A 27472-nucleotide genomic window follows, 5' to 3' on the forward strand; every position below is an offset into this window, starting at 1 on the left:
TACATTTAAAAAAATCAAATGAGGCCATCTACTGTTCTTCGATTTAATTAAAAATAAGGCTTCTTTTCTCCGGCGCAATACATTTTCAATATTATTTTATACGTTTGTATACATTTCGCCACCGCGGAAATTGTAACGCTCTCAATGCACTGCCTGGAAGAACAAAATTAAGATACATATTAGGTATAATGCTTCCTACATTCCTTACTATTGCGCCGTCGTTAAAGTATTATTAGTTATATTTTCGTTTGAGCTGTTCTGGAGTGGAATCTCTTTGTCTGCAGGTCCAGACGAAGCACCAAGGTGTAGTTTTTCCTCCCAGTGGCTTGTAACGAATCCTAAACTATTCCGTTTTAAAAGAAACATCCCTTGTGCATCCGATATGTAAGCGATCAGCTTAAATGGAATCTAATCTCTTTTCCACACCAAAAAAAATAATCCCAATTAATAAACGATGCCTAAGGGAAGTGCTCTTCATATCATTATGCGGTTTATCGTCGTGGAATTGAACAGTCAAAAAGCAAACATCCCTGTGGGGCTTTTACATTCACAATAGTTGTTTATTATTATAATAATTTGTTAATAGTTAGAGGGGTGTACGTTCTCAATAGAAATAGATGCTGCTGCAGGTGGCGGCAGATTTATTTATTTCTTTACTTGTTATGTGTGTACGATGCTGGGATCTCGTGCTAAAAAAAACAATCAAGAAATGAAAACAATAAACAATATGTAAATCCTAGTTATGAACATGACTTTATGGCAGCTCCTCCTTTACTCTGTTGGGGTGCCATCGGGGATGCAACAAACAAAAGCTACTACCACAACAAAGGGTGAGGTGAGTAGTGTAGTGTCTATCATGTAGAATGGGAGCACTGTGAAATCGTTTCGACCGTTCGTTCTTTCGATATATGTATATAGCACTATATATATGGGGGGATACGTATACACGTGTGCATGCAATGCAGAGGATACAGATAAAAATACAAATTCAAAGATGCAATTACAATTTCCAAGGTACGCCACGCCACGACATAACATTTTCTTTAACTTTAGACTTTAAATTACATTTAGGCTTCGATTTTTTCGATTTTTGTGTACAAAAAATTTGGTTTCACGCTTGCATTAGCCGAGATTTAGGTTAAGGTTATGTGCTATATATATAGGTGTATAAGTATATCGTATCGTATATAAATAATTACAAAAAATGTCTTTACGATGCTTAAAAAAAAATACTTGCGCTCAATTTCAGACAAAAAAAAAACTTTACATCGCGGGGGAGTCGATCCTATCTCTACTACTGACGCCTCACAGTGCGCTCCCGTTCGCGTCCGCTCTCCTCGCGCTGAAGGCTGCCATGCCTTGGCGGTGAGGTGTTGCCGGTGGCACCTCCCGCTCCTGATCCACCATTTAGTACACGCGCCTTGCGCGATCGCTTAAACTTGGCCATGTCCTCGCCAAAGACATCGCCCGTGCGCAGGGCCGAGATAAGGTCATCGAACTCGCCCTTGTTGTCGCCGCCACCCTTGCCCGGGGAGTCGCCTCCATTCGTGGGGGATGAGGACTTTAGGCCGAGGTTGCGTGCAACACTGCTCATGAGGCCGGTCTTGTTCTTGCGATCGATGGTCCGCTTCTTGAGCTCGGCCTCCTGCTTGGCCCGCTTCTCCTCCTCCTCCTGCCGTCGGCGGAAGCTTTCGTTGTCGTGACGCGCCTCGGCAAAGGCTCCCAAGAACGAATCAAAGATGCCAAAAAACTCGTCCGGCTGCAACACGGATCCATCTTCACCGAACAGACGGACGGCACGATCGAAGCGCGTCTTCATGTCCTGGAACTTGTCCTCCAGCTCGGCAAAGCGCACCGATGCCTGGGCATGGAACTCCCGCATCACGGGCAGAAAGCGATCACCCTGCTGTGCGGGACCCGAACTCCGATGGAACTCAATCTCACGGGCCACATCCGCCAGCCCGGTGCGCAGCATCTGTATGTCCTTGTCCATCTCGCCCAGCGACACCTTCGAGGCACCGCGCACATGCGGTATATCATCCTCCAGCTTCAGCAGGTCCTTGAACTTCTTTTCGATAACCTGCACGAGATAATGGAGCAGCGTTGTGCCCTTGGCGGCACTCGATTTGGTATCGGCCAGACGATTGAGCGACGCCAAACGGAAGCCAGAGGCATTACCGCGTGCCCCCCGATTCATGTAGTTGCCTAAAACGAAGGAGGAATTCGAATATCAGTACGTTGTGGCAATCATAGGAGATCCTACCCAATGCCAGGACTAGCTCCAATAACTTGCGCAGACGCCGAGAGCGTGCCACCTCGCGTGAGGCCTCCATCACGCTCTTGATGCGCGGCGTCAGATCGTTGACGGTCAGCATAAAGCGCTTCTTGTAGTGCAGACTCTTCAGCCGCTGCTCGTAGTGCGGTATCCTGTGGAAGGGAAGGCATGAATAAATCGATATTGACTGCATCTTAGAGTCCCAACAACGCACTTGGATATCTCATAGAGAAAACGATCGGCTCGTGCCAGCGATTCAATGTCCTCGCTGTGCTCGTCCAGCAAAGCCCGCTCTTCGGCAGAGGGCGTGAATTTCAACAGCTGCTCGACCATGTCCAATTGCAGCTGCTCATTGCAGTCCATGGAGAGGATGGCCCTATAGGAGTAGAAGATAAGTATAAGAGCAAGGATCTAGCAGCATTTAGGAGGGATTCTTCATACTTGGATATCTCCACATCGCTCATCTTCAGTTTGCTCAACAGAATCGTGCAGTTTTGGGCTCGGCGTCCATCGATCACTGAGAGAACCTTTTGTTTGTTCTTCTGTCCCGTGGGTCGCAGATCCTCGTATGAGCCATCATGTGCCTATCAGGGTTTAGAGCAGTATTAGAGTAGATGCAGCAGAAGTAGTAGAAGTAATAGACTCTTACTGGCACTCCATTCTTCTGGTAGGCCGAAAAGAGCTTGTCAATCGACTCCAGCTCCATGTTGTTGTACAGCTTGCTCTCGTCCAGTTCGCTCCAGACTGTGCCCTGAAGCTTGGCATCCGGCAGCTTGGACCAGTTGAAGCTCTTCAAGGGATTTGTGGGCTGTGGCACATTCTTTTTGGGCAGCTCCACCTTGGGGGCCACAGGAGCTGGAAGAAAAGATATGGTTTAGCCACCTCTAAAGGCTCCAGAGGATCTGTCGAACTCACTCATCGCTGGCGTCATGCTGGGCGGCGGTGGTGGGGCGCCCGGACATGGCGGCGGTGGGGGCGGCAGCATTGCTGGCGCCATTGGCGGTGCCGGCGGCGGTGGAATGGCATTCAGCATCGGCGGTGGCGGTGGTGGCGGCGAAACAGCACCGTTGCAACCTGTCAGGCCAGCCACCTTTTGGTCATCGGGTATGCTGCCTTCGGTCACGAGCCGCTCGAGACGCGCCCGCTCCTGCTGCTCGCTGTGCAGGCGATGTTGCAGATCCTCGGCCTTCATTTCGGCACTCTGGGCCCGCTGCACGGCCTGCGAGTGCTGCGCGGACTCCTTCTCGAGGCGTTCGCGCATGCGTGCCAGGCCCGTCTCCAGGTCCTCCTTCTCCTGCATTCGCAGATCGAGTTCCTGTTCCTTCTTGGCCAGACGCGACTGTACTTCAAAGTTCTCGCGCTCCAATTCATCCGCCCGCTTGCGCGCCTGCGTGAGCTGCTCTTCCTTCACCAGGAGACGCACCAGCTTGCCCACATCGATCTGCAGGGGTGCCACATCCGGGTCATGAACAGGGGACTCGCTGGCCAGCTTCAGCTGCTTGCCAGGATCCTCCAAGGGATCGGGTATAAGGTCGCTGCTGGGTCGCTGCTCCACTTGCAGCACAATCTGCTGGACCACGCGATCAATCAGCAGCCAATGTTCAGTGCAGTGGCCCGTATCTGTGTGGGGATCAATCAAGGATTAGTTGGAGGGATCTGCAGCTGCTTCTGGTTGTGGTTGGGGTCGTGGCACTTACAGGGTAGCAACAGCATATGCTGCAGCAGCGACAGCATGTGGGGATACGCTGGCGAATGGCTGAGCTTGCGGCGCAGCAGCTCAAACATGGACCCAGCGCTCTTCGTGTCCACATGCTCCTCGTTGAAGCGACGGGCAAACTCCTTCTCATCCTCCGCCCTCACCATCTCAAAGAAGTCCTGCAAAAGCGGGGTCAAACGGGTCAGTAAAAACTGCAGCGGGAGTACTGGAGCTCTTCCACAGGAAGGTCTCAGCACTCACCAAATGCCTGTCCAGCGTCTCATTCTCGTGCGTCCGCAGCTTGTCGATCACCGGCTGGATGCCCAGCATCAGAAATTCGTAGCGCAAATGGAGCCTGAACTCGAGATTCTCCTGCCCGGGGCCGTAGTTCAGGACAGCATTCACAAAAGACATCAGAGCGGTCTTCAGATTGACATTGTCCATATACGCATAGGTCGAACGGTCCAGGTCATTGACAATGCTCTGGAAGCGCGTGCGCTCTGTGGCAAACTCCTGGAAGTGCAGCATCGCCTGCAGCACCTTGCGATGTCCTCCCGGCACCAGGCACACGGCTCCCAGGATCTCCAGGGCCGCTATCTTCGTGCGTATGTTGTCCGCCGCCAGGGAGCGGGCAATCGTGTCTATGGCCGTGGGGTGGGCCAGCACATGGGCGCGTCCCATCGAGTTGTTCATCAGCGCCTTGATGCAGCCAATGAGACTCGTGTGCAACGAGCTGTTGGCCACACGTATGTCCAGCTGCAGCAGGAGATTGAGCAGCGCCGGCAGTCCGTCCAGCTCCACGAAGCGGAGCACAAAGCTGTGCGTGGAGGTGCGCAGCGCCGTCTTCAGGGCGTCCACGAGGGCCGCGTGGTTGTCCAGCCGATTGCTGGCCCCCTCATGGCTGGGCGAGTCCTCCGGCGAGAGGGAGACGTGCACCACCAGCTCCTTCAGCCGCTCGATATAGTGCTCGGCCGTCGGGGGCTGATGCCCGGCGAGCGCCGAGGGCCCATCGGGGCCATCTGTCGCGTCCAGCGGCTGCTTGCGGGAGCAGTAGATTTGCCATTTCTTCTGGGCTGGCAGACTGAGCATCGCCTCCTTGTTGGGCGCTGTCAGATCGAGCTCTTCGACCAGTTCCGCGAACTTGGTGTCCAGCTCATCCACCGACGGCATTGGCTGTGTGGGCGTGAGGGTCTGCAGGGTGAAGGCCCCCTCCACCACACAGATTTCGGGGGGTTCATCGTCCTGGAAAGAGCAAAATAGCAACAAAGCACGTATTAGAATTGATTGTATTACAGAGCGGGACAAAGAGAGGCGTTCAAGCGGAGCCCCCAGACAGACAGACAGACAGACAGCCGCGTAATTGGTGCATGTCCAATTAGAAGTCTCCGTTTGTTGCAACAAACAACACAACCTTGCATCCGGACACCGAAGTCGAAACCATGGGGCAAAGGAAGCGGCGGCTCTGGCCCTGTGCCTCTCGCCCCCCTCTCTGTGACTCATCAGCTGAAGGGGCAGTCCATCTGGTTCTGCTTCTGTTCTCTTCTTCTGGAATGGTATTTCAAAGAACCATACCTCCTGACTCATAATCGGGGCATAATTATAATTGGAGTTCGAGAATCAGAACAGAATCAAGGACTGGAACTATCTGCATAAATCTGAGCGATATGTTCAATGAGTAATGCTGGATGGGATCCCAGCAATAAATTGCTGTGAAGGAGAAAGTCTTGCAGGCAGAGGCCTGTCAACAAAAGAAAGAGCGAAGATTGTATTGCCTTAGAGCCTTAGAGGTAGACCAAGAATTCTGCAATGAAACCAACATTTCTTGCTTGTAATTCGGAGGGCGAAAAGCCAGCACAGCAATTCGGATTTTGATGTATGATGCATTCGGCATCCTATTATTAGAATAACTTTGGTCTAGGGTCAAGGGGAGTTCTTTAAAAGATTGCCAAGCAGGGAGTTTCTTCTCTTGAGAGAACTGTTGAAAGAACTATGATTGCACGAAGAACTTGGCCATCGATCGGGCCCAGTCATTGCCCATCAACTCCATATTTTAAAGGGTTTAAAGTTCTGTTTAAAGACATGCATTTCCATCTTTCCGTGTCGTACGCATTATGCAGCAGCTCTCATCGGTCTCTCGCCGGGAACTATTTAGGGTGCTACTCCCGTATGCAGTGAGAGAATCACTGATAGAAGAGAGATAGAACCCCTGACATGGGGTAAGTCATAATGCAGCAGCGTCCCTCGGTCTATTGAAACTGCATGACTGCCCGGAGGGGATGGTTCTTTTGGGTTCTGTTGCGGTAGGGGGCTCTGAAGTGTCTCTGTGGGGTCAAGTGTTTCTAAAGTGCTGCTCGAAATACTGAAGCCCATTCCCATGTGAAGTATTCCCGACTCTGGGGGCTCTCCAATCGAGTCGAGGGGATGGGGGCATCAAGGCATATCTCGTACTCGTATTCGTTCTTACATTATCGCTTTCGCTTTGACTGTGGCTCTGTTTCTGCTTCTGTGGTTCTCTCTTATGCAACCTGCAATTTGCTGACTCGTGAGTTTCCCAGAGCGAGAGCGAGAGCGAGAGCGAGAGAGACCACAAGAGGGGAGACCCGCGTTGGACTCCGATTTCAATTGGCAAATTGATTCGTGTAGCATTTCGCACGTGACTTTTTGCGGAGTTTAGCAACAAATTCGATTCGATTGCACACGCCCTATCTAGGGGGCCTGTGGCACTCGCTGCACACTCACCTTGAAGCACCCGCACCAGGGTCTCCTGCCCCTGAAGACGGGCATCTTTCGCTTCTGCTGTTGTCTGTAGTGTTTCTGGAGTGGCGTTTCGTTGCCGTTGGCGCTGCCGTAAAAGGAAGACGACTTTTTGTATCCTAGAGTGCTGCTGCTGCCGCTCTGGCTGTCGAGGTCCTGCTGCTGCTGCTGCTGCGAGTGCTGCGAGTGCTGCTGCTTGAAGCCGAAGGGTAAGGATCCAAAGGTGTATCCTAGTATATTATTCGTGTAGAATGAACCACTGCCCAGACCGCTGCCCAATCCTGCTTCGTTGTTGTTCCCTTCGTGCGCATGATCGTTGCGTGACTGAGCATCCAGTGGGTGGCACGATTGCCTTTTAGTGGCACTGCCACTGCCAGTGCCACTGCTGCTGTGGCTGCTGCTGCACTGATTCCAATACCGATAGAGACTGTGGAAACAGTTGTAGTCGCTGAGTAATCCCTTCCAGTGCTCAAAGTCGAAGCGTTCTTGGAAATTTCCCGATGAGGTGTCGCTGCTGCCGTGCGGGCTGCTTTGGCTGCTGTGGCTGCTGTTGCTGCCGCCTCCTCCCAGGGGCAGTGTGGCTGTGCTACCCCCCTCTGGGCTGACGCCCTGCCGACTGTAGCTGAGGTCGCCGCAGCTGTTTAAGCTCGTGATGGACACCAAACTGCTGTTGTGGTTCGTCTTCAGAATGGTGGGAGGCTGACTCTCGTATGAGCTGTTGTTGCTGCTGCTGTTGTTGCCGATGTCGCCTGTTATCGTTATCTTTGTAACGCCCGCAGAGGTGCCTCCAGCTGCTGTTGCCGCATTAATTGTAATACAGTTGCCACTTAGGCTAGCTGCTGCTCCTCCCTGCACCTGCTTCTTCTCTAGAGTACTCTCTGGCGTTGGCTGCTGCAGTATCTCTGTGCTGTTGGCACTGTGCGTGTCCGGCTCATTTATGCACACAACCGAAGGACACGACTGTAGCGTCTGCAAGGAAGAGAGAGAGAGAACAAAAAGGGTATTAGTATTCGATTCGATAGCCACAGAAGTCTTCCACCGTCTCTGCGGGGGTGGACAGCCGCAGAAACAAAACAAAAATCCATTCATCCGACTGTTGCAACTGTCATAACTGTCCCCCCCCCCCCCCCCCTCCGCCCGCTTCGGCTGAGAGATCTATGTATGTTGCAACTGCCACAGAAATATTCACGTGGGAGAGGAGCCAGCTGCAGCTCTCTTTCTGTCTTTCTGTCTCTCTGTGTGTTATGCAAATGGTGCATTACAATTGGATTGCCATGCCACATACTCCACAAATACATGTGTACATACGTGTGTGCAACACCCTGCCTCATAAGCCCCATAATCCGCATACTCTTCTATTGGAAACACTTAAAACGTAATCAAAGCAGCCCCACTTTAATGATGGCTTATTAATTTACTTTCATTGCCTGCCTGCCTGACTACCTGCCTGCCGCATGTTGCCACATGCCTTTAGAGAATGGCTCCACTCTTGGGGCTCGTGGAAATTGCTTTGTCTATCAATGGATTCAATGGTTGATTGAGTAATCTGTATTTCTATTTTTCTTTTAGCAGCTCGCTCTCCTGGCGTTCTTCTTGTGCTCTTCTGATGGTCTTTCAAAGAACCGTGTGCTTTGGTCGGATATGAACATAGAATCAATATCTTTTGGAGACTTGATTGTGTTACATCAAGAAACCATCGCTGTATCCTTTCGCTTATGGGAACATGCGAACACTGGCGGAGTCAGTGGAGCGTTGGTTCATTCCCCACTGAAGTGTTAGCCACGGTTTTGCTGCCTGCTGCCTCCAGTGGCTGCCACACACTCCCCACAGCGCCGGCGCGGCGTCTCGGCAGCTGTCGTCGTTGCTGTCGTCACAAATCAGGTCAATGCTTCAGCTACAGCTTCATGTCACAGCAGACAGCCCCATGTCTGAGTCTGAGTCTGAGTGTCTGTACAGCTGTCTCTCTGGCTGTACCCCGATCGCCAGCCAATATTCAAGTCCGGGCTGTGTCTCTTCGTCACCATCTCCATCTGCCTCTGCCTCTGAGTCCGAGTCAGATCTGCTTCTGAATCCGGCTCTGATATGTTGCCCCACGCTCTCTGCGGCTTCAAGCCGAGCGTGGGTCCAAATTAGATGCGATTTGAATCGATTTGCTGTTGAAATATGTCCCATGAATGAGCCCAAAGCCCAGAATAGAGATACAAATAAAGAGTGCACAGATCTTTGCGGTTATGTTATGTAAAGAATAAGTAAATGTAAATGTAAGAATATGTAAATGTGAACATAAACGCAACGTATCCATTCGGCTCCGATGTTTGTGCTGAAGATCTCGTACTTCGTCCAGGTGTCAATGGGTCCATCAGCGTCCATCAGCGTCCGCCGGTGCTGCGCACGCACCACCAGAAGAACACGAACATATTAAACTTGAATCTGCACCAGTTGGCGCAGCTGTGCCACATTCCCACGAGGAAGCGCAGCATGGGAACCCGTTCGAATGAGTGGCAGAAGGCAAAGGGAGGCTGCAAGGCGTTCTGGCAGTCCCCCAGGCGGCGCACACTCACACGATAGCAACCAATGCGGGTGCCGTCCAGCTCGAGGGCGGCCGCGAATCCCATTCGATCGGTGTAGTGCAGGAGCACGCCCATGTTGGTGTGGTGCACGCTCAGTATGGTCCCAGCGTCAGTGAAGCAGCGCAGTACCTCGGCGAGGGCCTGGCGGGGAAAGCCGAGCACCGCCACCCAATTGACGCCCGTCGTGACGGGGCCAACCCAAGCGGCAGACCTCTCCCGTTGCTTCGGTTTCTTCTTGGCCTGCGACTTAGGTGGAGGGAGCTTTCTCTTCCATGCTGTCAGAGGAGCAGCCCTGCTGTCGCCAAGCTGCTGCGGCTTCTCTTCTTTGACCTTCAGCGAAGCCTTCGAAGCCCTGCGATCCGTCGATCTGCTGCTGTCGATCCGTCGATTGCTGGACATCCTTGAAACTGATTTGGTTTCTTTCCTCACAAAATTGTTCTTCTCTGAACGAAACTGAACGAAATGGGCAAGGGATGAATGGTGTGGGGCAGTGCTGCCAGTTTAGCAATTTAGTTGCTAGATCTGGCAACTTTTCCACAAAATTTGCAACTTTTTTTTTCTTAAATGCTATTCGCCACAAATCTAGGTATTTTCAGTTTTTATTTAGCAATTCCAGAAACTTTATTATAAAACTGGCAATTTTTATATAGTTTTCTTCAGGGTTTTTGCATTTTGTCAACAACTGCACAAATTACGATTAATAGTGGTTCACAAAGATATCGGAACCTGTATCTAACTCAGTGCTTCGATTATATGAACAACTTGATAGTGTTTGTTAACTCTTTGAATGTTAGTGTTTTATTATTATTATTATTATTAGCCTATTATTAAAAATGTACTCGCAATTCCCACGAAATGGACAACTTTCAAACCGACATCGGAAACTCAGCTTTTAGTCTTCTGTTGGACGAGTCTACTATATTTTATAAATTTAAAATTTTAATGGTTTGGTTTTTTGGTTTTTTTTTGTTGCAATTTTCACAAAATTTGTATCAATTTTGAGCAGTTTTTCTTGCCAAATCTAGCAATTTTTGCTTAGAAGATTCTGGCAGCACTGGTGTGGTGTATGATTCGACTCGATGCTCTCGCTGTGCCCGGGACGCGTCCCACCTTCGTTCTGATAGAAAACACAAGAGAGACAGCAGCAAAAGAACAGCTCTATTGTCTTGCTTGAGCGACAAGGGAGAGCAAGCGCCGCTCGCGGGCTGTGCATGCGCTTACTGATAAGAATTTTACATACATACATACATATGTACATCCATCCTCAGCGTTCATCAAAGCAAAGCCCAAACAACACCAATTCCATTTCAGCCTTCGTTCTGCGAACGTGCGCGCGCGCTTCTTTTACGCCTATTCTCTTTTGGGCTATCCTTCGTCTCTGCCAGCCGCCCGCGGCCCGCTGCTCTGCTGCTCTGCCGTTCGGCTGCTCGGCTCGTCGGAGTCCAGCAACAAATACAACGTAGATCGGGACTCGAGACTCGAGACAACTACAGTCGAACTGCTCTATGACGAATTTTTATGCAACGAAGTTTAATATTTAATGAATTTATTTCCAGAACCCTGCAATTCTATATTCTGCAAAAATTAATTCGATGCTACGGATTTACCGTCTAACGAATACCCCTTGAGATTCGCTATATGGAAGTTCGACTGTACAAAGCTTGGTCATGTCTCAGCCCATTTCTGCTCGACGCGATGGTGTTGCTATCCGTGTGATATCTCAGGAGAGAGGCGTCCAGCAAGACGGACTAGACTATCGATGCTGATTAAGAATATAAATACATACATATGTATGTACATACATACATACGTCGGAGATGTAGCATTAGGATATAATAAAAATGAAGAAAGAACAAAAACTTCGTAGCAGAGTGCTCTGTTGTGCCTTCAGTTCGCATTTTGTTGAGAGCGAGAGAGAGTCGTGTCAGCCGAGTGTAGCGCGGTGCTTTGGTATTCGAGAGAGCGAGATAGAAAAGGCATTGCGGAAGGAGATCATTTGAATGGGGCAATGCTGTGTCGGGTAATGCTCGACCTGAGAGAAGAATTGAAGAGAGAGAGAGAGAGAGAGAGAGACTGCAAAGCGACTCACTTCGCTCGAGGCTTAAAAAAAAAAATGCAGGCAGAAGAGCCCCCTGTCCCTCTGCCTCTGACATGTGCTTTATGGGGTCGGAAACGCTGCCTTGTGGGTGTTAAATCTGCATCCACTTTCACCACAAATCTAAAATCACCCACCCACACACTCCTTGATAACGGGGGAGAGCTGGACAGAGCTGGAGTGGCCCAACACACGGGTAACTTCCTGATCACTGCTTCCCTTCCCCTGCGTTGCAAAGTCCTGCTCAATGATGACTCCCATAAGGACATGCGCCATTCAAGTCCGGGGATGTGTAGAAATAGTGACTAGTAAACTCTTAGATATGTACTTATTTTTATGCAGTAAGCCGATGTAAATATCAAAAATATTAGATCACAGTTTAATTAAAAGTGATTTATAATATTTGAATTTGTATATTTTCGGGCTTTGCTTTGCTTGAGATTTTCACAGATTTTCGCATATTCCAAAATGTTGGAATCTCTCACACCTGTCTTTCTGGGTCTCGTCTCGTGTATCCATGTATCCGTATCCGTATCGGTATCCGTGACTGTGACTGTGACACGCCCACCACTCCACAGCCAGACAGCCACTGCAGCACTTCCGGGGGTGCCACCCACCCATCCGCCCATCCATCCATTTATTCATCTATTCCAGCCATCCATCGCGTAATAACTTTATAGGAAAACGAATTGGTAGCCGGAAAGTGGAAAAGTGTGCTCTGGAAATGTGAGGAAGGGAGATTGGTGTGTGCACTGTGGAGTGTGTACACTTTGGAATACCCTTATGGATATCTTTTGCGCAGCATTCCTTAGATATCCATCTTCATAGCAATCCATTGATATACCTTTTTCCTCAAAGATACTTTTACTCTCGAGAAGAAGCTCCGAATAAGGAAAACAAATACCTTCCCCAACAAGTGCTTCTACTGTGGAAAGGATTCTTAGCAATACCACTTCCACGGTGTATGAAAGGTGTTTTTCCATTTCAAGGAACTGTCTGAACCGTCGAAGAATCCTTTAGCCAAAGATACGTATCCCAGATAGAGGACAACTCTTCCTCTAGGGTACTCCTACTTTTAAAGAAAGACTTTCGAATACCATTCCCATTCCCCTGGGCATTCCATGCCCCTACTCGAAGATGCTTCTACGAGTACTGAGATTAAAAGTCTTCCTCAAAGATACATGTTCTTGCTCTAAGAAGAAGCCTTTCCATAGATTTGAAGGAGTGTTTGAACTGCAGAATCCTTCGTCCGATGTAGATAGACCTTCCTCTGATCTAAGAAGACCCGTTTTGTACACCATTCAGGAGGCCATGAGCCGGAAACCCTTTCTCAAGGGTGATTTACTTCCAGAAGAAACCTTCTCTTCTCTAAGGCCATGAACTCTAGGGCATAGGGTATCCAGCGGTGGGTCCCATGGATTAGCGGCTGCCCTTTAGTCAGCGAGGGAGTCAGAGAGGGCGAGCGGAAAATCAAATGGCGCAATGTCTGCTGCATCCAAAATGAAAAGCGAAAATGTACAAAAACTAGTTTTTCCGCATGCCTAGGAAAATAAAGAAAACATGTCGAAAGGCAGCGGCAGCCACATGCCACAAGAGCCACCGCACAGCTGTGTGGCAGTATCCAGCAGCCAGAAAGAAGAAACTTTTCCTTTTTATTTTTTTATTTATTTTTTTTTTGGGTCTAAGCGCATCTTTACCTAGTTTTTCAGAGGCTGCTGGTTAATTATCGGTGCACACACACGCGCACACAGGGGACAGGTGGTGGCAGGTGGCATGTGGCATGTGGCAAGCATCAGGCATCAATCAAACGCAACGTTGCACCAGCGCTTTCCTCGTCAGGCAGCCAAAATGCATTTTCCAAGAGGCATCCCAATCACATCACAATCTCACACGGCCCAAAAATAGTCATTATGGGCCCCAGCCAAAAGAAAACTAATGGCCAAAAAGCGGGGGGCAAGAAGAGGGGCAAGGCAAGGCATTTGTGGCATTTGCACGATAATTGTCAAGCATTTTTTTCCTTCTTTTCTTTTTAGCGTATTTTGTCTTTTGCTGGGCGGCTCTTTTCAGTTCAGTTTGAGGCAGTTTCCTCATATATGTATCTGATAGATACCAGTAGGAGATGACAGCATACCAAAGATAACCGACAGATACTCCCACATCTGCGAGTGTCATTTATGGGGAGAAGGAATCATTTATGACAGAAGATCCCATGGATCTCTCTCGATCTGTTTGTATTTGCCGCATCTGGTAGATACGCCGAACAGCGGCAGACTCTACAGATACTCCCACAACTGCGAGCTACATGAAAGGATCGATTTCTATTCCACAGGTACAACGACCCCAACCACTGAAGTTTCGGAAACGGGAAGCGGGAATTCTATATATGTACATATTTCAAACAATAAGATACATTTCCAAAAGGAAATTTGTGAGAAATGACACGATATAGATTCACATATCGGGAAGATTAAAATTTTAGAATACGAGGGACAATTAAATGGGGCATTTAAAGGAAAATGATCAAAATTAGAATCTGGACATCTGATGGATGTAAAGGCAACAATCGGTGCAAGTCCGTTCTATCGCCGCATTCACTGGCTCTCTGTATCTGTACGATATAAAGATATACATACATATTTCGGATTTGGGCTACTATGGATGCCCCGTAGATACATACATACGTATGCACATATCTGAATCGTTTGGGTTCGCTTTCCTCCTCCTCGCACCCCTGCCACTCAAAGAGAGTGAGAGAGAGGGGGGGTGAGAGAGGCGTAAAATGCGGAACTAACGCCAGATGGGGCTTGGGGGCTAACAAAGTATATCTAATTGCAGTGCAATCCCCAATCGCCTTCCCCCACTCGAGAGACAATAAAAATACAAAATGGATCCATGGATATACATATATGCACTTTCAGCGACAGTTAGCCGCAGATACACAGATACAGATACAGATACAGATACCAATTTACGGAGAGCAGAGCAGTCGAGACAATAAATATGTTTTTGTTCATATTTCAGTTATTTTTTTGTGGTTTTCCATACTCTTTGCCAGAGAGTCCCTTCGCATCGTAGCATATATCTGCCTCTGCATCACTGGAAGGAAAGGGTATCAGATTCTACGGTGTCCCCCCGTTTCAACCAATAAAAACGAACGACGTGGCAGTGGCGGGGCCTCCACAATTGCCGCTGGACCGTGGTGAAGGTGTTGTAAGGTGTTGGTTACATGCAACAACCACATTAGCACCACCATCGAGCACCGCCACAACGAGAGCCCCACAGCCACAAGGCAAAAAGCACAGACATTGGGGGGATTGAGTCGAACAACAACAAAGCAACAGAAACAGCAACAAAGCAACAAGTAAATGTGTAATCGAGTAATCAGGCGGGCATGCGGGTGCTGAAATGATTGTATTGTCCGAGAATGTTGCAAAAAAAAAAAAAACGTACAAAAACAATACAAGCTTTCTTTTACCTGCCACGCTCCACCCTCCTGCAGCCCATGCCACATGCCGCAAGCCCCCTGGATCTGTACTCCTACGCTCCTACGCGAAGAAGGGCACTCTCCTTCAGCACCTCATGCAACCAGTGCTTGTACGGATCACCATCATGGAGATGGGCAGCACTTAAGCTGGACCTGTACCTGACGCTGTTCTTCTACGGGGAGAAGCCCACTCTTCTCCAGGTAGATCAAGGCCTTTTACGAGATGCTGCATGCCCTTCACGCATCCAAATCGAAAGAGTCCCTTAGATTGCAAGCACCTGATTCCATGGGACCTTCGATGGGTGGTCTCATTCCTGTACTCTCCTTCATGGATTCCATTCCATATTACTTTTACGAATACGTTTACAATTGGTGGCCAGAGATTCCCCTTGGATATTTATTTTGGTTCGGGGGCTTTATAGAGATTATATTCCTCTTGCCTCCTCCTCAGCAGCTGGAGATCCACCTTTTCCCGCAGAGAGGCAGCTTCCCGTTCTGCCGTTTCAAGTGGATCTCCAGGAGCACGGAGCTTCAAGGATCGCCCCGATCCCGATGAATATTCTTTTTTTTTTCTTCTTTAAGATCCTTCTTGGGACGGCTTATCCTGTTCTTGTGTCGGCTTTTTGTTTATGCGGATTTTCCCTCAAGGAGGGTTTCCATGAGTTTTCCATGGGTTGCACTATTCCACATCGCAAAAACAGAGAAATCCTATCCAAAGAGTCTATGTCTATCCGAACGTTCTGTATCGCATTGCATTTTGTGTGCAGTGTTTTTGGGGCACGAGATGTCGTGTCGGATTGTTGTCTTGTGGTGTTTGGATTTTTGTGGTCTCTGGGGACTTTCCTTCAGCCGTTCTAACATTTCAGATCTTAACTAATTTGGCCCCAACACTGCACTGCACTGCACTGCACCCTCCACAGAATCCACAATCTTTTTGGAGCGGCGGCGACTCTGTGCTCCGTCCTCCGTGCTCCGTGGCTGCTGCAATCTGAGACTCATTTACATTTTTCGGCCAGATTTTTGTTTCTGTTTCTGTTTTCCGCTTGGTCTTTGGTCTGTTTCTAGTTTGATATTTTTAGTTTATCTAACTTTTGATATTTTCAGCCAGCAAATAGGCGTCAACTCCTGCCACACAGCCGCACAGCCCCACACAGCCACACAGCCACACAGCCATTTGGATCTCTCTGAGAATTTATGGGCAAAAGTGCAACCAAAGTGGGTGCAGCCGTGTGGCAGCGTGTGGCAGCCACCATTTTAAATGAGTGCTCGAAAGGAAAATCCCAACTAAATGTCAGTTTCCCGCATTGGGACGGGAGGGGGGGACATATGCAAAAGTGCAAGTGTTTTCATCTCCTGCTGCGGGCATCAAAACTTTCACTCAATAAAGTTGTTTCGCGGCTGTGTTGTTGTCTTTTGGAGGCATGCCTCTGGATCCGCTAATGCTGCTGGCCCATTGTCTGGCCAAAGCACTGGCCCTGCCCTGCCCTGCCCTGCCCTGCCCTGTCCTGCCCTACCATGCCCTTTCCTCATGTCTCATGTCATCTTGTGGTCATCTTTCATCCGCTCATCCGCTTATCCGTTCATTGTCCATGGTTTTTGCTCTTTTGTTGTTGCTGCTGGATAATCATCTGCCACCATCCCATCCAGTCGTCTTGTCGAACCGAAACGAACAAGTTGTTTTTGGCGAATTGGCAAAGTGCTTTTTAATTGTGATTACAACAATCGCCGCAACAACAAATGATGACGGTCTGTTGTCTCTCAACGCCCGCCCAAAAAAACATGGAAAGTCCCAGTGTGGATTACAGATAATGCAGATACGACGTACATATGTATATGATTCCCAGACTTATGATCGATCAGGAAGTGTGTGCAAGAGTCCGTCAGATTGATTGACAATCTAATAATATGTATGTATGTATATGTAATACGTATCTGATGGATCTTCAGATTTGCACATGACTATGTGATTCATACCAGAAAAATACCCAAAACATTTCATTTGAAGCATTTAATTCGCTTAAGGGGAAGAGATGCGCAGTAGCGGCCGAGGGGAGCTGCTGTACGACGCTCGAAACGTGCCACCGATCCTGCCCTTCCAGATCCATTTGAATTTTCTCTCAAAATTCATTTTCGAGTGGTATTTTTTTCCTTGGGTTGGAAACTGGAGACTGGGGGATCGGCAGCAATATTCGACGACTGACATTTAAAGTTTAGGAGGCCACCAAAATGTATGCTCGAGGGACGGGCACCGCGATGAGGCGAGGCGCCAGGTACCAGGCACCAGGCACCAGGCACACCAGCAGACAGCAGAACCGACACAAAGAGTCATGGGGGTATTCGAATAATTATAGATCTAATAATGGGCCTAATTGGCCAACTGTTTTGACTCAAACAATTAGCAGATGGATGATCGACTGAACGACTCAGCTTCAGCCTTCAGCCAAAACGGAAGAACTTTGAAATGAAAAGGCTTCGAGACAAGATACTTTTACCCTCCAATGAGATAGCTGTGGCAATAGCTGTGGGCTGAGGTTTCGAGTACAGCAATTAATTATGCCATTTTCTAGCACATATTTGCCATGTGCGTGGAATCGTATGTTTGTTTCCCCCCTTCTCTGACTGCATAATGAACGACCCACGACGACAGCCAGCAGCAGACGCAGACGAAGCAGCAGCGACTGGCAGTCGAAGTAGAAGTTCTGTATACCCCCCCCGTGCTTTGGTATAGATCTATAGCATAACTTTATTTATGGGCAAGTTCGGTCGTGAAGCACAGATACTACACCCCCGAGTGATCCACATCGGGTACCCGGTGCCGGGGAGGAAACCAGTTTAGTCGATTAAGATCGCGATTCCCAACTAAATCGAAATGGGAGTCTCTGGTGTGGTCGGGAGTATCTCCAAGATACAGCACCCAGAGCTAAATCTTTTTCGATTCCCTCGTAGAGGAGGGTATTACGACTAAGGTCTGGTGATTGTGACTAGGAATGAATAGGGAAGTTATACTAGAAAAAAACAGAAAATACTAGATAAAATCATTCCAGATAATACAGATAAATTAATAATGGATCAAATAAAACACTTGTAAAAATACCATAAAATACTTCTAAAAAAAATTATAGATTATATCAAAAATGTCTCGAATACCAGAAAGTGACAAGTAAAGAAAGTCTATAAATAATGCAATTAAAATATAAATATTAGAAGAAAAATCAATAAATAATAGTGAAAAACTACTAAAAATACAAAAAAAAAAAAATGTATACTTCAAATCACCCGGTCCGTAGTCATTCCATGAGAGATTTATTAACTTAAGTTATCTGATTTCTATGAAAATATATATGTACATATATGTATGTATAGTATCTGTATCTTATCCGTTGTTCGATTGTACCGTAGTCGTGGGAGTATTGAAGGGTATAGAAAACTTCGGTAAGTTCACCTTTTGTGAATTGTTTTTCTTCTTTTTCTCGCTCTTTGTTTCACATTTTCATCATGACATTTATTCCGCATTCTTGTAACTTGATTTAGGCTTGGTGTTGCACAGCTACTAAACATTGTTGCTGTGCCTGTGGCTGTTGATGTTGTTGTTGTTGTTGCTGTTGCTGTTGCTGTTTGCTGCTGTTGCTGGTGTCGCTGGGGGTTCAGGTCCAGGCAGGCCCCCGGACTGTGACACCGGGACAAGTGCGGAATCGTGCAGAGTTCTCTCACCTCTCCACTCCACTCTGCTCCACTCTTTTCTCCTCAGAGGAGAGGCTGGCGCAAGCGAGAGAGCCGCCTGCCGTAGTTGGCTATGGAATGGAATGCCGCGGGGGAATTCGCACTTAATCCACAGCAGAGCGCGACAAAAGGGAGGAGAGCGAGGACTTCGGGGGAGGAGATTGAGAGATTACAATTTCAAATTGAGCCCGAGATCGCGAGATATTTTTGAATGGAGATATTAACTCGGGAGGCTACTTGATTGTTGGGAGAGATACATTCTCATCTTTGTACATATCTTCTCCCTTTTTCAGTACAAATACCGTGCAGAAAAAGGAAGAGTTTGGGGAGTAAAGTTAGGGTTTCTGTGAGTTCGAAGCATTTGATACCCTTTTAGACTCCCTTTCTCAAGCCTTGAATAAACTCGCTCGAAAAGACGGCAGAAAACCTTTTGAGATTTATCCACCTTGAAAGAAATTGAATATTATACGATAGCACACCTCACCTTTGTCCTACAGAATAAAGGGTATTCGTATAGCCTAAAGACAGAGAGTCCCGTTGCATTATTCTCTGTGCTTCACACAGTGGGTGTCCCTGCATTTCTTGAGGCGAGAGATTCTTCAGCCTTCCATCGCGAAAGTAATAAGCAAGGCTCTTTTTTTTTGCAAAAGGAACAACCAAAGTTTGGATAAATAACATTATTAACAGCAATAAAAAATATTATCTAAACAGAAGCGCCGTGTCTTTATCTCTAGAGCGAGGAAAGTTACAGATTTTGCAAACGAACACGCATAAAAATACCCATCGTGTGTCGTCTCAGCCGAATTTGTGGCTCATTAATGCTGTTGAGCGAGAGAGAACGAAAGAGCTGATAGAGCAACAGAGGAGTGTGTGCATTGCGTGTGCGAGAGAGCAAAGCTCCTAAACGAAGTGAAGAGATCAAGAGATAAGGCAATAGCGACTTTTCGGCGCACTGGTGTTTTTGTTGCCTGAGAGAACGACGTAAAGAAGGATGGAAGACAGCGCTGAGAGAGGAATGGAAGAATGAAGCAATTGCTAGAGCGACGGCGAGCGCGAGGGCGAGCATGCATTGCGTGTGAGTGAGATGAAGAGATCAAGAGATAAGACAATTACGACTTAGCGTCGGGCGCAGGCCAGGCAAAAAGCAAAAACAAAATGCAAGAACACGAAAAATACGTGTACCGTTTGATCTTTATGCATTGAAAAATAATGGTACCCTGTCTGCCGGTGGAAGGGTATACCCGCGCAACAACAATCCCAACACAGCGACGGTGACGGCGACAACAATTGTTGTGCAATTTATCTTTATTTAATTGAACTTTTACTTTCATCGGTTATTGCTGTTTTTTTGCTTTTGTTTTTGTTTCTCTGCTTTGCTGCTCGGCGAACGAGCGCGTTTCATATTCATTGCAAATAATTTTTCAGAGTCAAAAATCAGCAACAAAAAAAAGGAGTAATAAAACTCGAGAGTGTGTATCTGTGTGGGAGATACGAGTGTATCTGCATCTGCACCGATATATGTATCTGTATGCTAATCCGGCAAATCAATTGATGTGCGCCGCGAGCACTTTACACAAAAAAAATGCGATATAAATTATTAATTCGAAAACAATGTACGGCCGAAAAATCAAGCCAAAAGCAAACCGAAAAGCAACAAGCTAACTGGCAAAACGATACAGAAAACGACAGACAAAAGCCGGCAGCCGAAAAAGAAAAGTTCAAGAAAATCGAATCCCCCAAATCCACCGACAGATAAAGATACAAACAAGAAACCAGAAACCAGTTTCTTTTATTCATTTTTTTGCCACAAAGAGCTTTTTCTTTGGCAATTTAATTTGCCTAAATGATGCGGGGGGATATCTATGACAGGGAGGGGGACAGAGAGAGAGAGAGGCAAAGGTAATTGATGCCTGCATTTCGCAGATACTTTTGGAAACCACCTCATAATGGGAGCCGCAGATCAGATCCGCCAGATGAGATCATTGCCAGCAGCAGTCGGAACTGCGGAATTGGACGGCAGAATGTCCAAGGAATGGTGCAAGGAATATGGTTGGGTTTTCTATTAGAGCTTGTATTACCAGAGATACTAGACAAGAACAGAAGAAATGTTTATACAAAATAAAAATAAAAATACTAGGAAATACTAGACAAAACTAACAGACAATATACTATAGTAGAAAGACCATAAATACAAAAAACCCTCTTAGGAAAATAGCGGTAAAATATATGTAAATAAAAAAGAAAAAAAGCATAATCCATAAAAAACAACAGAAACATGTATTCCCCAAATCAATCCATCTTTTTTCCATTCCCGAAAGATTTACCAGATAAATGTTCTTTGGTGGAATATCCATGGAGCATGGACATGGAATATGGCATTATTTTTTTGAGCTATTGCCAGAAATTGGTCGTCTATCAAGGCCTTTGCCGGGCTAGGCCCCAACTTGTTATGGCTAAGCCACAGTGGGATAGATAGAGAGAGTCGGAAAGGCGGGAAACCTATTTCCCGCTCGTTGCGCTCAGAAATCCCCCTCAAATATGGGTCACTGGGGATCACTGGACTCATCAACGAGTGCGCTCTCTGTGGAGGTCAGGGAAGAGCATTGCAGTGCATTACGGATGACTGATGACCTCCACGAATGGCAGCCGAATGGAAGTCCAAAGATGAATGCGTTTCATTAGGCTTCACTTGTCTGTGGATCGATCGAAACACGTGCCGTGCCGTGCCGTGCTGTGCCGTCCACAGGTCCGGGCTCCCAACCATCCAATCATTCGGTGATCTTTCATTTCTCTCTCTGTCTGTCTGTCTGTTTGCATCGATCGCTCCATCGCGGCTTCAAGGTGTCGATGCCGTAGAAAGCAAAAGTTAAAGCCCGAAAGCCCGAAAGTAAGGCCCAAGTATCTTGACCCTCATTAATTCATTCAAGTAAGCCGCAGCCGCCGCAGACGCCGCAGCGTTCGCGAAAAAAAAGGAAAAACTTGAAATTTACAAATTTCGGTCTCGGTTTCAGTTTCGATTTCAGTTTTTGGTGTTTCAGATTGGAAGATGGGAAGACGTGGAAGACGTGGAAGCTGGAGAGAAGATTATCGGATGTTTAATGTTTTTTTACGGGCCACCTGCAATTAACATATGAAATTTATTTAAATTCAATTTTTATTTAACATTTCTCTGGGATCTGGCTTGGACTTCTTGGCGAATGTGTTTTCACTTTCGTTTGGGGCATCCGAAAATCAAAAACAAAAAATTCCACCAGGCAGTGTGGAGCATCCGGCCACCTTTTGCGGCCAGAGCAGAGCCAACCTGTTTGGGCCATCGGCTCCCTGACTGACTGCCCGCTTACCCGTGATTATTGTGATTATTGGTGGTCTCCGAGAGACCACGAGAGATGGGGAGAGAGAGAGGGAGAGACGAGACCCAGTCGAGACACCAACAGAGAAGAGACACAAATTGAAAACCGAAAAAACCGAAAGTGAAAATATGTTTATCGGCTGTGGCTGTGGCTGTGGCTGTGGCAGTGTCTGTGGCGGCGGAAAAAAGAAAAAAGAAGGAAAACAAAGCAGAAGATCGCATAGATCGTGAGGAGTCCCCCCAGCCCCTGTCCCCTCCGCACCACTCCATCGACGATCGCTCAATGCCGTAAATTAAGTTGGCAATTTCTCGTTTCTGTTTGTCGGTGAAATCTGTGGCTCGGACAAAAGAAAACTCCTGCCGGTGGAAAGCGGTTTCCCTGCGGAATGAATGAATGGGGCATGGGGTCAGTCGTTGAGTGGCAAGAGTGAGTGCTGCCATCGAAAGGGGGTTGCTGATTGACCTCGACCCCCCGCAGAAGGACAACTGGGGAGGGGCCTGCCCGGGGAATCGGAGTTCCAATCTCTAACTATTTCTATTCCTAGTTTACCTTTCGTCTGCGCGGTTGAAGTGGCTTCTGTTGCTCCATGCTGGATCCACACGCACAATCCACGGTCAAATCCCCTGGAGAACTGTAACCACAACTGGGACGACAGCACGTCTGTGTCCCCACAAAATTTGGGCCGAATCTTATCTCCAAGGCAGTGCCAAAAAATACGATCCCCATTTATTTGCTTTCCTCTGACACTGACAATGATATGGCGATCGTGAGAGATATAAAGATACATTCTAAAGATACTGAAAGATAAAGAGAGAGAGAGAAAAGAACCCGGCAGCACGAGCAGATACGAAAATGTATCTTCTGGATGTGGCCTAGCACTTTCACTGCCACAAACTACACTTATCTTACATCTCCATTTGGTTAGGTCTAGAGATGGGAGATGTATCTGTTGGAAATGTATCTTTAAGGAAATGATTCCATAGAAATGTATCTATTTTGTATCCAATATATATAGGAAATTTATTTCTTGGTAATATGTATGGAGTAACTAGTCAAATTATTTATTTAAGATTTCTCTATTGAAAATGTATCTTTTAATAATTTGTTGATTGGAAATGTATCTATTGCAAATGTATCTTTGACTTATTGGAAATATATCTATTAGAAATGTATCTAAAGGAAATGTTTTCACTCAATGGAAATATATCTATTAGAAATGTATCTATTGAAAATATATCTATAAGAAATGTAGTTCATTATTAGAAATCTATCTATTGGAAATGTATTTAATGGAAACGTATCTATTTCTATGGAAGTTTATCTATTGGAAATCTATCTAAATCTTTCTGTCGAAATGTCTGCAGATGTAGCTTTGCAGATCTCTCGAGGGTCAACATCTGGTGGGTGGCCCATCTGGTCCATGTCCGGCATAAATTTCAATCTCTATCTCTTGCACGCTTTTCGCTCTTTTCGGCGTAGGTGGCCGCAAATGTATCGCATTACATGCACAAGATACTTTTGTATCTTTTTGGCTGTAGTTTTTTCGCGGATTAAGTAAGGCTCCAGTCAGAGCTGGAGTCTCTCTCCAGCGTCGTCGCGGAGTTGGGATTGGGATTGGAATTGGAATTGGAGGAGACTTCACATGCAAATCAAAAATACAGGAAATTATTACAACTTTTTACAAGCACCTCTCCCCCCACTCACGCCGTACACCGGCTCCCCTTCGGTTCGAGTCATTTTTTTGGTCATGTGCCTGGGTTTCGCTTTGCTTTTTTCGATTCATTAGCATTACATGGCTTCCGTATTTGGTTATGGACTGACTCCCCAATGGAGCGCGGGCTCCAAAAACCATACCACAGATACATAGATAGATTATTTATGTATGTTTTGCATAGGGTTCGAACCGTTCGTCGAAAAGTGGAAAATGGGTCAGAGATTCCGCATAAAAGGAATGCTCGCCCCACCATCGTTTACAGCTATTTCAGCGTTTCAGGTTCAAAGTCTGCTTTGGGGATCGCAGATACATATGTACATATACATATATGTATTCCAGCAGGGAAGTGCCTGCTGCTCTCTTTGATGTGGTTTTCGGGGCTGCCTTGGCGGTTATCCGATCTCCAGTTACATTTAACGTGTGGATTACGATCGAAATGGCGCATCACAGAGTCGCCGTAGCCCCGGTTTGGCGTCTGTTAGGTGCGAAATTCTTGTGCAAATGCGATAATTTATCCATCAATCAGTTGCTTGGTGGCACACATTCCAGATGCCGGTCGCTGTTGAAAAGCTGAAAGGCTGAAAAGCCATCCAAAATGCTCTTGAGAATCAAGTCTGTGTGTCTGCCAATGTCAGGCCTAGAATCCGCCAACGGCTTACGTCATAAATAAAGTGGAGCCAATCGCCGGAGGAGCATAAAAACCAGACACCAGACTCACAGACGGAGGCCACCAGCGATCGGCGGACGGCGGATGGCGGATGGCGAGCGGCGAGCGGCGAACCAGTTCCACATAAAAAAAAACTGCACTTTGAGATCAAGTTTGCAGCGGGAGAGGCTGCAACTGCAACTGCCACTGCAACTGAGTGGCTGCTGCGGCAGATGCCTTATGCAACCTGTGGCACATATGCAAAGTGCTGCCGCCCGGAGAGAGTCGGCTTAGCCCCCAAATTCTAGTACAGATTGCGGTAGTTGACGTCACAGCGGGGCGGCTCGCTTGGAGGCCAACGGCAGTTGCCGTTAGGTGCCATTGAGGAGCAGTCCGCTCCTGGTGCTCCACTCGCTCTGTGCTGGATTGTCGTTTGAAGGTTGCTTTGGCTTTGCCCAGAGTGCAATTCCATGTAGGAGCCGCCCCTTGAGGGACGCGGCAGGCGCGCAGAATGTCAGCAAAGCCAGGAAGTGATTGCTGGACAAAGCGAAGCTGGAGCAGCTGGAGCAGGTGGAGCAGGTGGAGCGTGGGCCTCGAGAAGGGGGACCCACAAGAACACACATATGTAGACAGACAAACAGAGGGGCAAGTTATAGGAAAAGGTGATCTAGCATATTATGACATTTCGCCTCCGTCGAGAAAAAGCAAGCAGCAAAAGGTGTGTTGTGTCAGTGTTTCAGGTTTGCAATCACAAGTGATTGTGAGTGATTCGATAAGTACTCATCCGATCTTTCTTTGCGGCAATTACACGATGTAATGGGATTACATCAATGCAATGATTATAAATGTGTGACATTTAATCGAATTATGTCGATAATAATTCATCAAATGAATGGAATCAGTGGAAACGTTTAGATCGATGGCTTCGGTGGTTAGCAGTATCAAGAGTTATCGCAAAGAATCGATAACATTCGATAAATGTTTGCATTTGATCGATACAGTTATGGATGGCAGGTTGTTCCTAAAGGTTCTTATTCCCAAAATGTATCGATAACAATCGATGAATGTGAAATAGATGCATAATCATTTAATGCTGATTGTTGTTTGGCCGATACGCAGATTCGATCGGTTGATCGATACAAGCTTATCAAAACAATCGATAATTATTAAATCGAAAACCAACATTTAATCGAATTATTGATATTTGGATTGCCAAAAATGATTATCGATCTGTCGATAGTAGTTGGTGGTCAGTCGAGAAATGGCCAATCGATAATTCATTTCATTAGAAAGCGTATTGCATCAAAAGTTGCAAATTGCAATCCCCTTGCCTCACACAGAAAGGGGCAATCACGACTCGTTAACGGAACGCACAGACACACGAGTGGAAAGGGGAGTGGGGCAAGGAGGTGCTGGGTGGTGCTGGGTGGTGCAGGGTGGCGGGTGGCAGCAATTACTCAACTATCTATTGGCGATGCACTAGCCAAACCCAAGCACCTCCTCACACCACAGCCCCACTTTTACCGCCTCATCAGCATTTCTACAATCGAAAGAAAAAAACCAAAAATCAAAAAAAATTATTACTAATTAATTATTGTTGCACAAATGCTCGACGCTTTGCTGCACTCCAAGCCGCTCCCCGCCACTGTCTCGCCACGCTCTACTCCTCTGCCTCTGCAGCAAATGTGCTGCATGGAGAGCGGGCGGGCGGGCGGGCGGACGGATGGGCTCTGAGCAGGCACTTGTTTGTTATGCGGTGCGCGGCATTTCGTCAGCCCCGTCGTTCAATTGGGGGGCCACTCATTGGGGCACACACTCAATCAAGGGAGGGAGAGCAGGCGAGAGGATGGAGGATGGAGAGCATTGGGCACTTAATTTCGTTTGAGCCGCATTTCACTTTCCATTTCTCCACAATCAAAATGCGTCGAGTACTTGCCGCCTGAAAGACTGGGGATACCGCGACGCGGTGATTGGAAGGCGCAAAAATTTCAATTTCATTTTATTTATGAGCAGGCAGGCGACACTTTTGAATGCAAATGACGGCTAAATTGTGCTGGCCAAGCCAGAGACCGCTCTCTTTCTCGCTTTCATGTACACACCATTGTGGACCCTGTCCAACTGTTTTTCGTTGGCGAAATGCAGCCTTAAATATGACAGAAGCCAAGGGATAGCCACCCATCATTGAGTGAAAGAATACCTTCCTCGCAAGCCGCTTCCAACCTCAGGGAAAACCCCTCACAAATAGAGTTTTCCTGATTTTAAGTCACTAAAAATTCGAATGGAATTTTAATGGAGTTTTAGCCCCGATTCTAATGGGAGCAAAAAGGTGTTAACCTTAACTCAAAACAGCGGTGGGCACGCACTTGCACCCAACTGAATTTTTGTTGAGCGAAGAGTTCCAAAGAAAAGCCCGAAAGTGCAAAGACAAAATACACTCGAGTTTCGCCGATATTGCTCCCAATTTTGATCATGATAATAGTTGTGATGTATCTAAAGGTACTCCTGCTTTCAATTTCCTATGTATGTACATACAAATCTGTAACAAGTTAAAGAACGTTTTTGTCGAGGCACATGGACAAAAACTTTGAGATCTAGAGAAGAATCTTCCGTGCCGAACAGCATAGATAATGAAAACTGGAGATACATTTCTTCTGAATCCCGAATCTAAGGATCTAATTCTGAGGATATTTCGGTATAAATTAAAAACTATTTTATTATTATTATATTATATTCTAATCTAAGAATATTAAGAGAACATAATTTCCATTCAATTGATAACACAAGAAGAAGAACTTTAGAAGATACATAGATACTACTGCCATCTGCCATCTGCCATCTGCAATATATTCTATCAAAAATAAATTAGAATTTCAAAAAGAGATAAATTGAAGTCAGGCGATAAGATCTGAAGATCTTATGGTTCCCATGGCGGAAAACCCTATTCCATTTTGGAAATTGGAAACTCCATTCCGAGGCCGCGCCGTGTATAATCCCATGAAGTAGATCGCGAGACCCAGAGACCGAGATCTCTTCTTTGCGGCCACCACTCACCGTGTTGATCTTCTCCATGAAGACGCTCATTTGGTTTTTGGCAGACATTCTGCTTAAGAATTCTTCCGGTCTCCCCTTCGAAGAAGTGTCAGACTCAGGCACTGCCTGTCGGCAAAG

General features: G+C 47.0%; 1 protein-coding gene across 2 annotated transcripts; it reads right to left on the reverse strand.

The window, feature by feature from the left end:
• Positions 1–730: 730 nt before the first annotated feature.
• Positions 731–27472, reverse strand: DAAM (disheveled-associated activator of morphogenesis-like protein). 2 transcript variants are annotated; one of them, XM_001355420.4, is made up of 10 exons: positions 27356–27472; positions 6711–7694; positions 4233–5213; positions 3973–4150; positions 3191–3895; positions 2925–3130; positions 2717–2859; positions 2490–2651; positions 2264–2427; positions 731–2205 (listed from the first exon to the last, which is right to left on the reverse strand). In XM_001355420.4, the coding sequence occupies exons 1-10, from the start codon at positions 27401–27403 to the stop codon at positions 1295–1297; spliced, it is 4482 nt and encodes a 1493-aa protein (XP_001355456.4). In that variant the 5' UTR covers positions 27404–27472; the 3' UTR covers positions 731–1294. The 2 variants fall into 2 exon arrangements, with proteins under 2 accessions (XP_001355456.4, XP_033240247.1); XM_033384356.1 differs by lacking the exon at positions 27356–27472 and adding an exon at positions 22494–22547.

Source organism: Drosophila pseudoobscura, chromosome X (assembly GCF_009870125.1).
Source record: "Drosophila pseudoobscura strain MV-25-SWS-2005 chromosome X, UCI_Dpse_MV25, whole genome shotgun sequence".
Lineage (NCBI taxonomy): Eukaryota > Metazoa > Arthropoda > Insecta > Diptera > Drosophilidae > Drosophila > Drosophila pseudoobscura.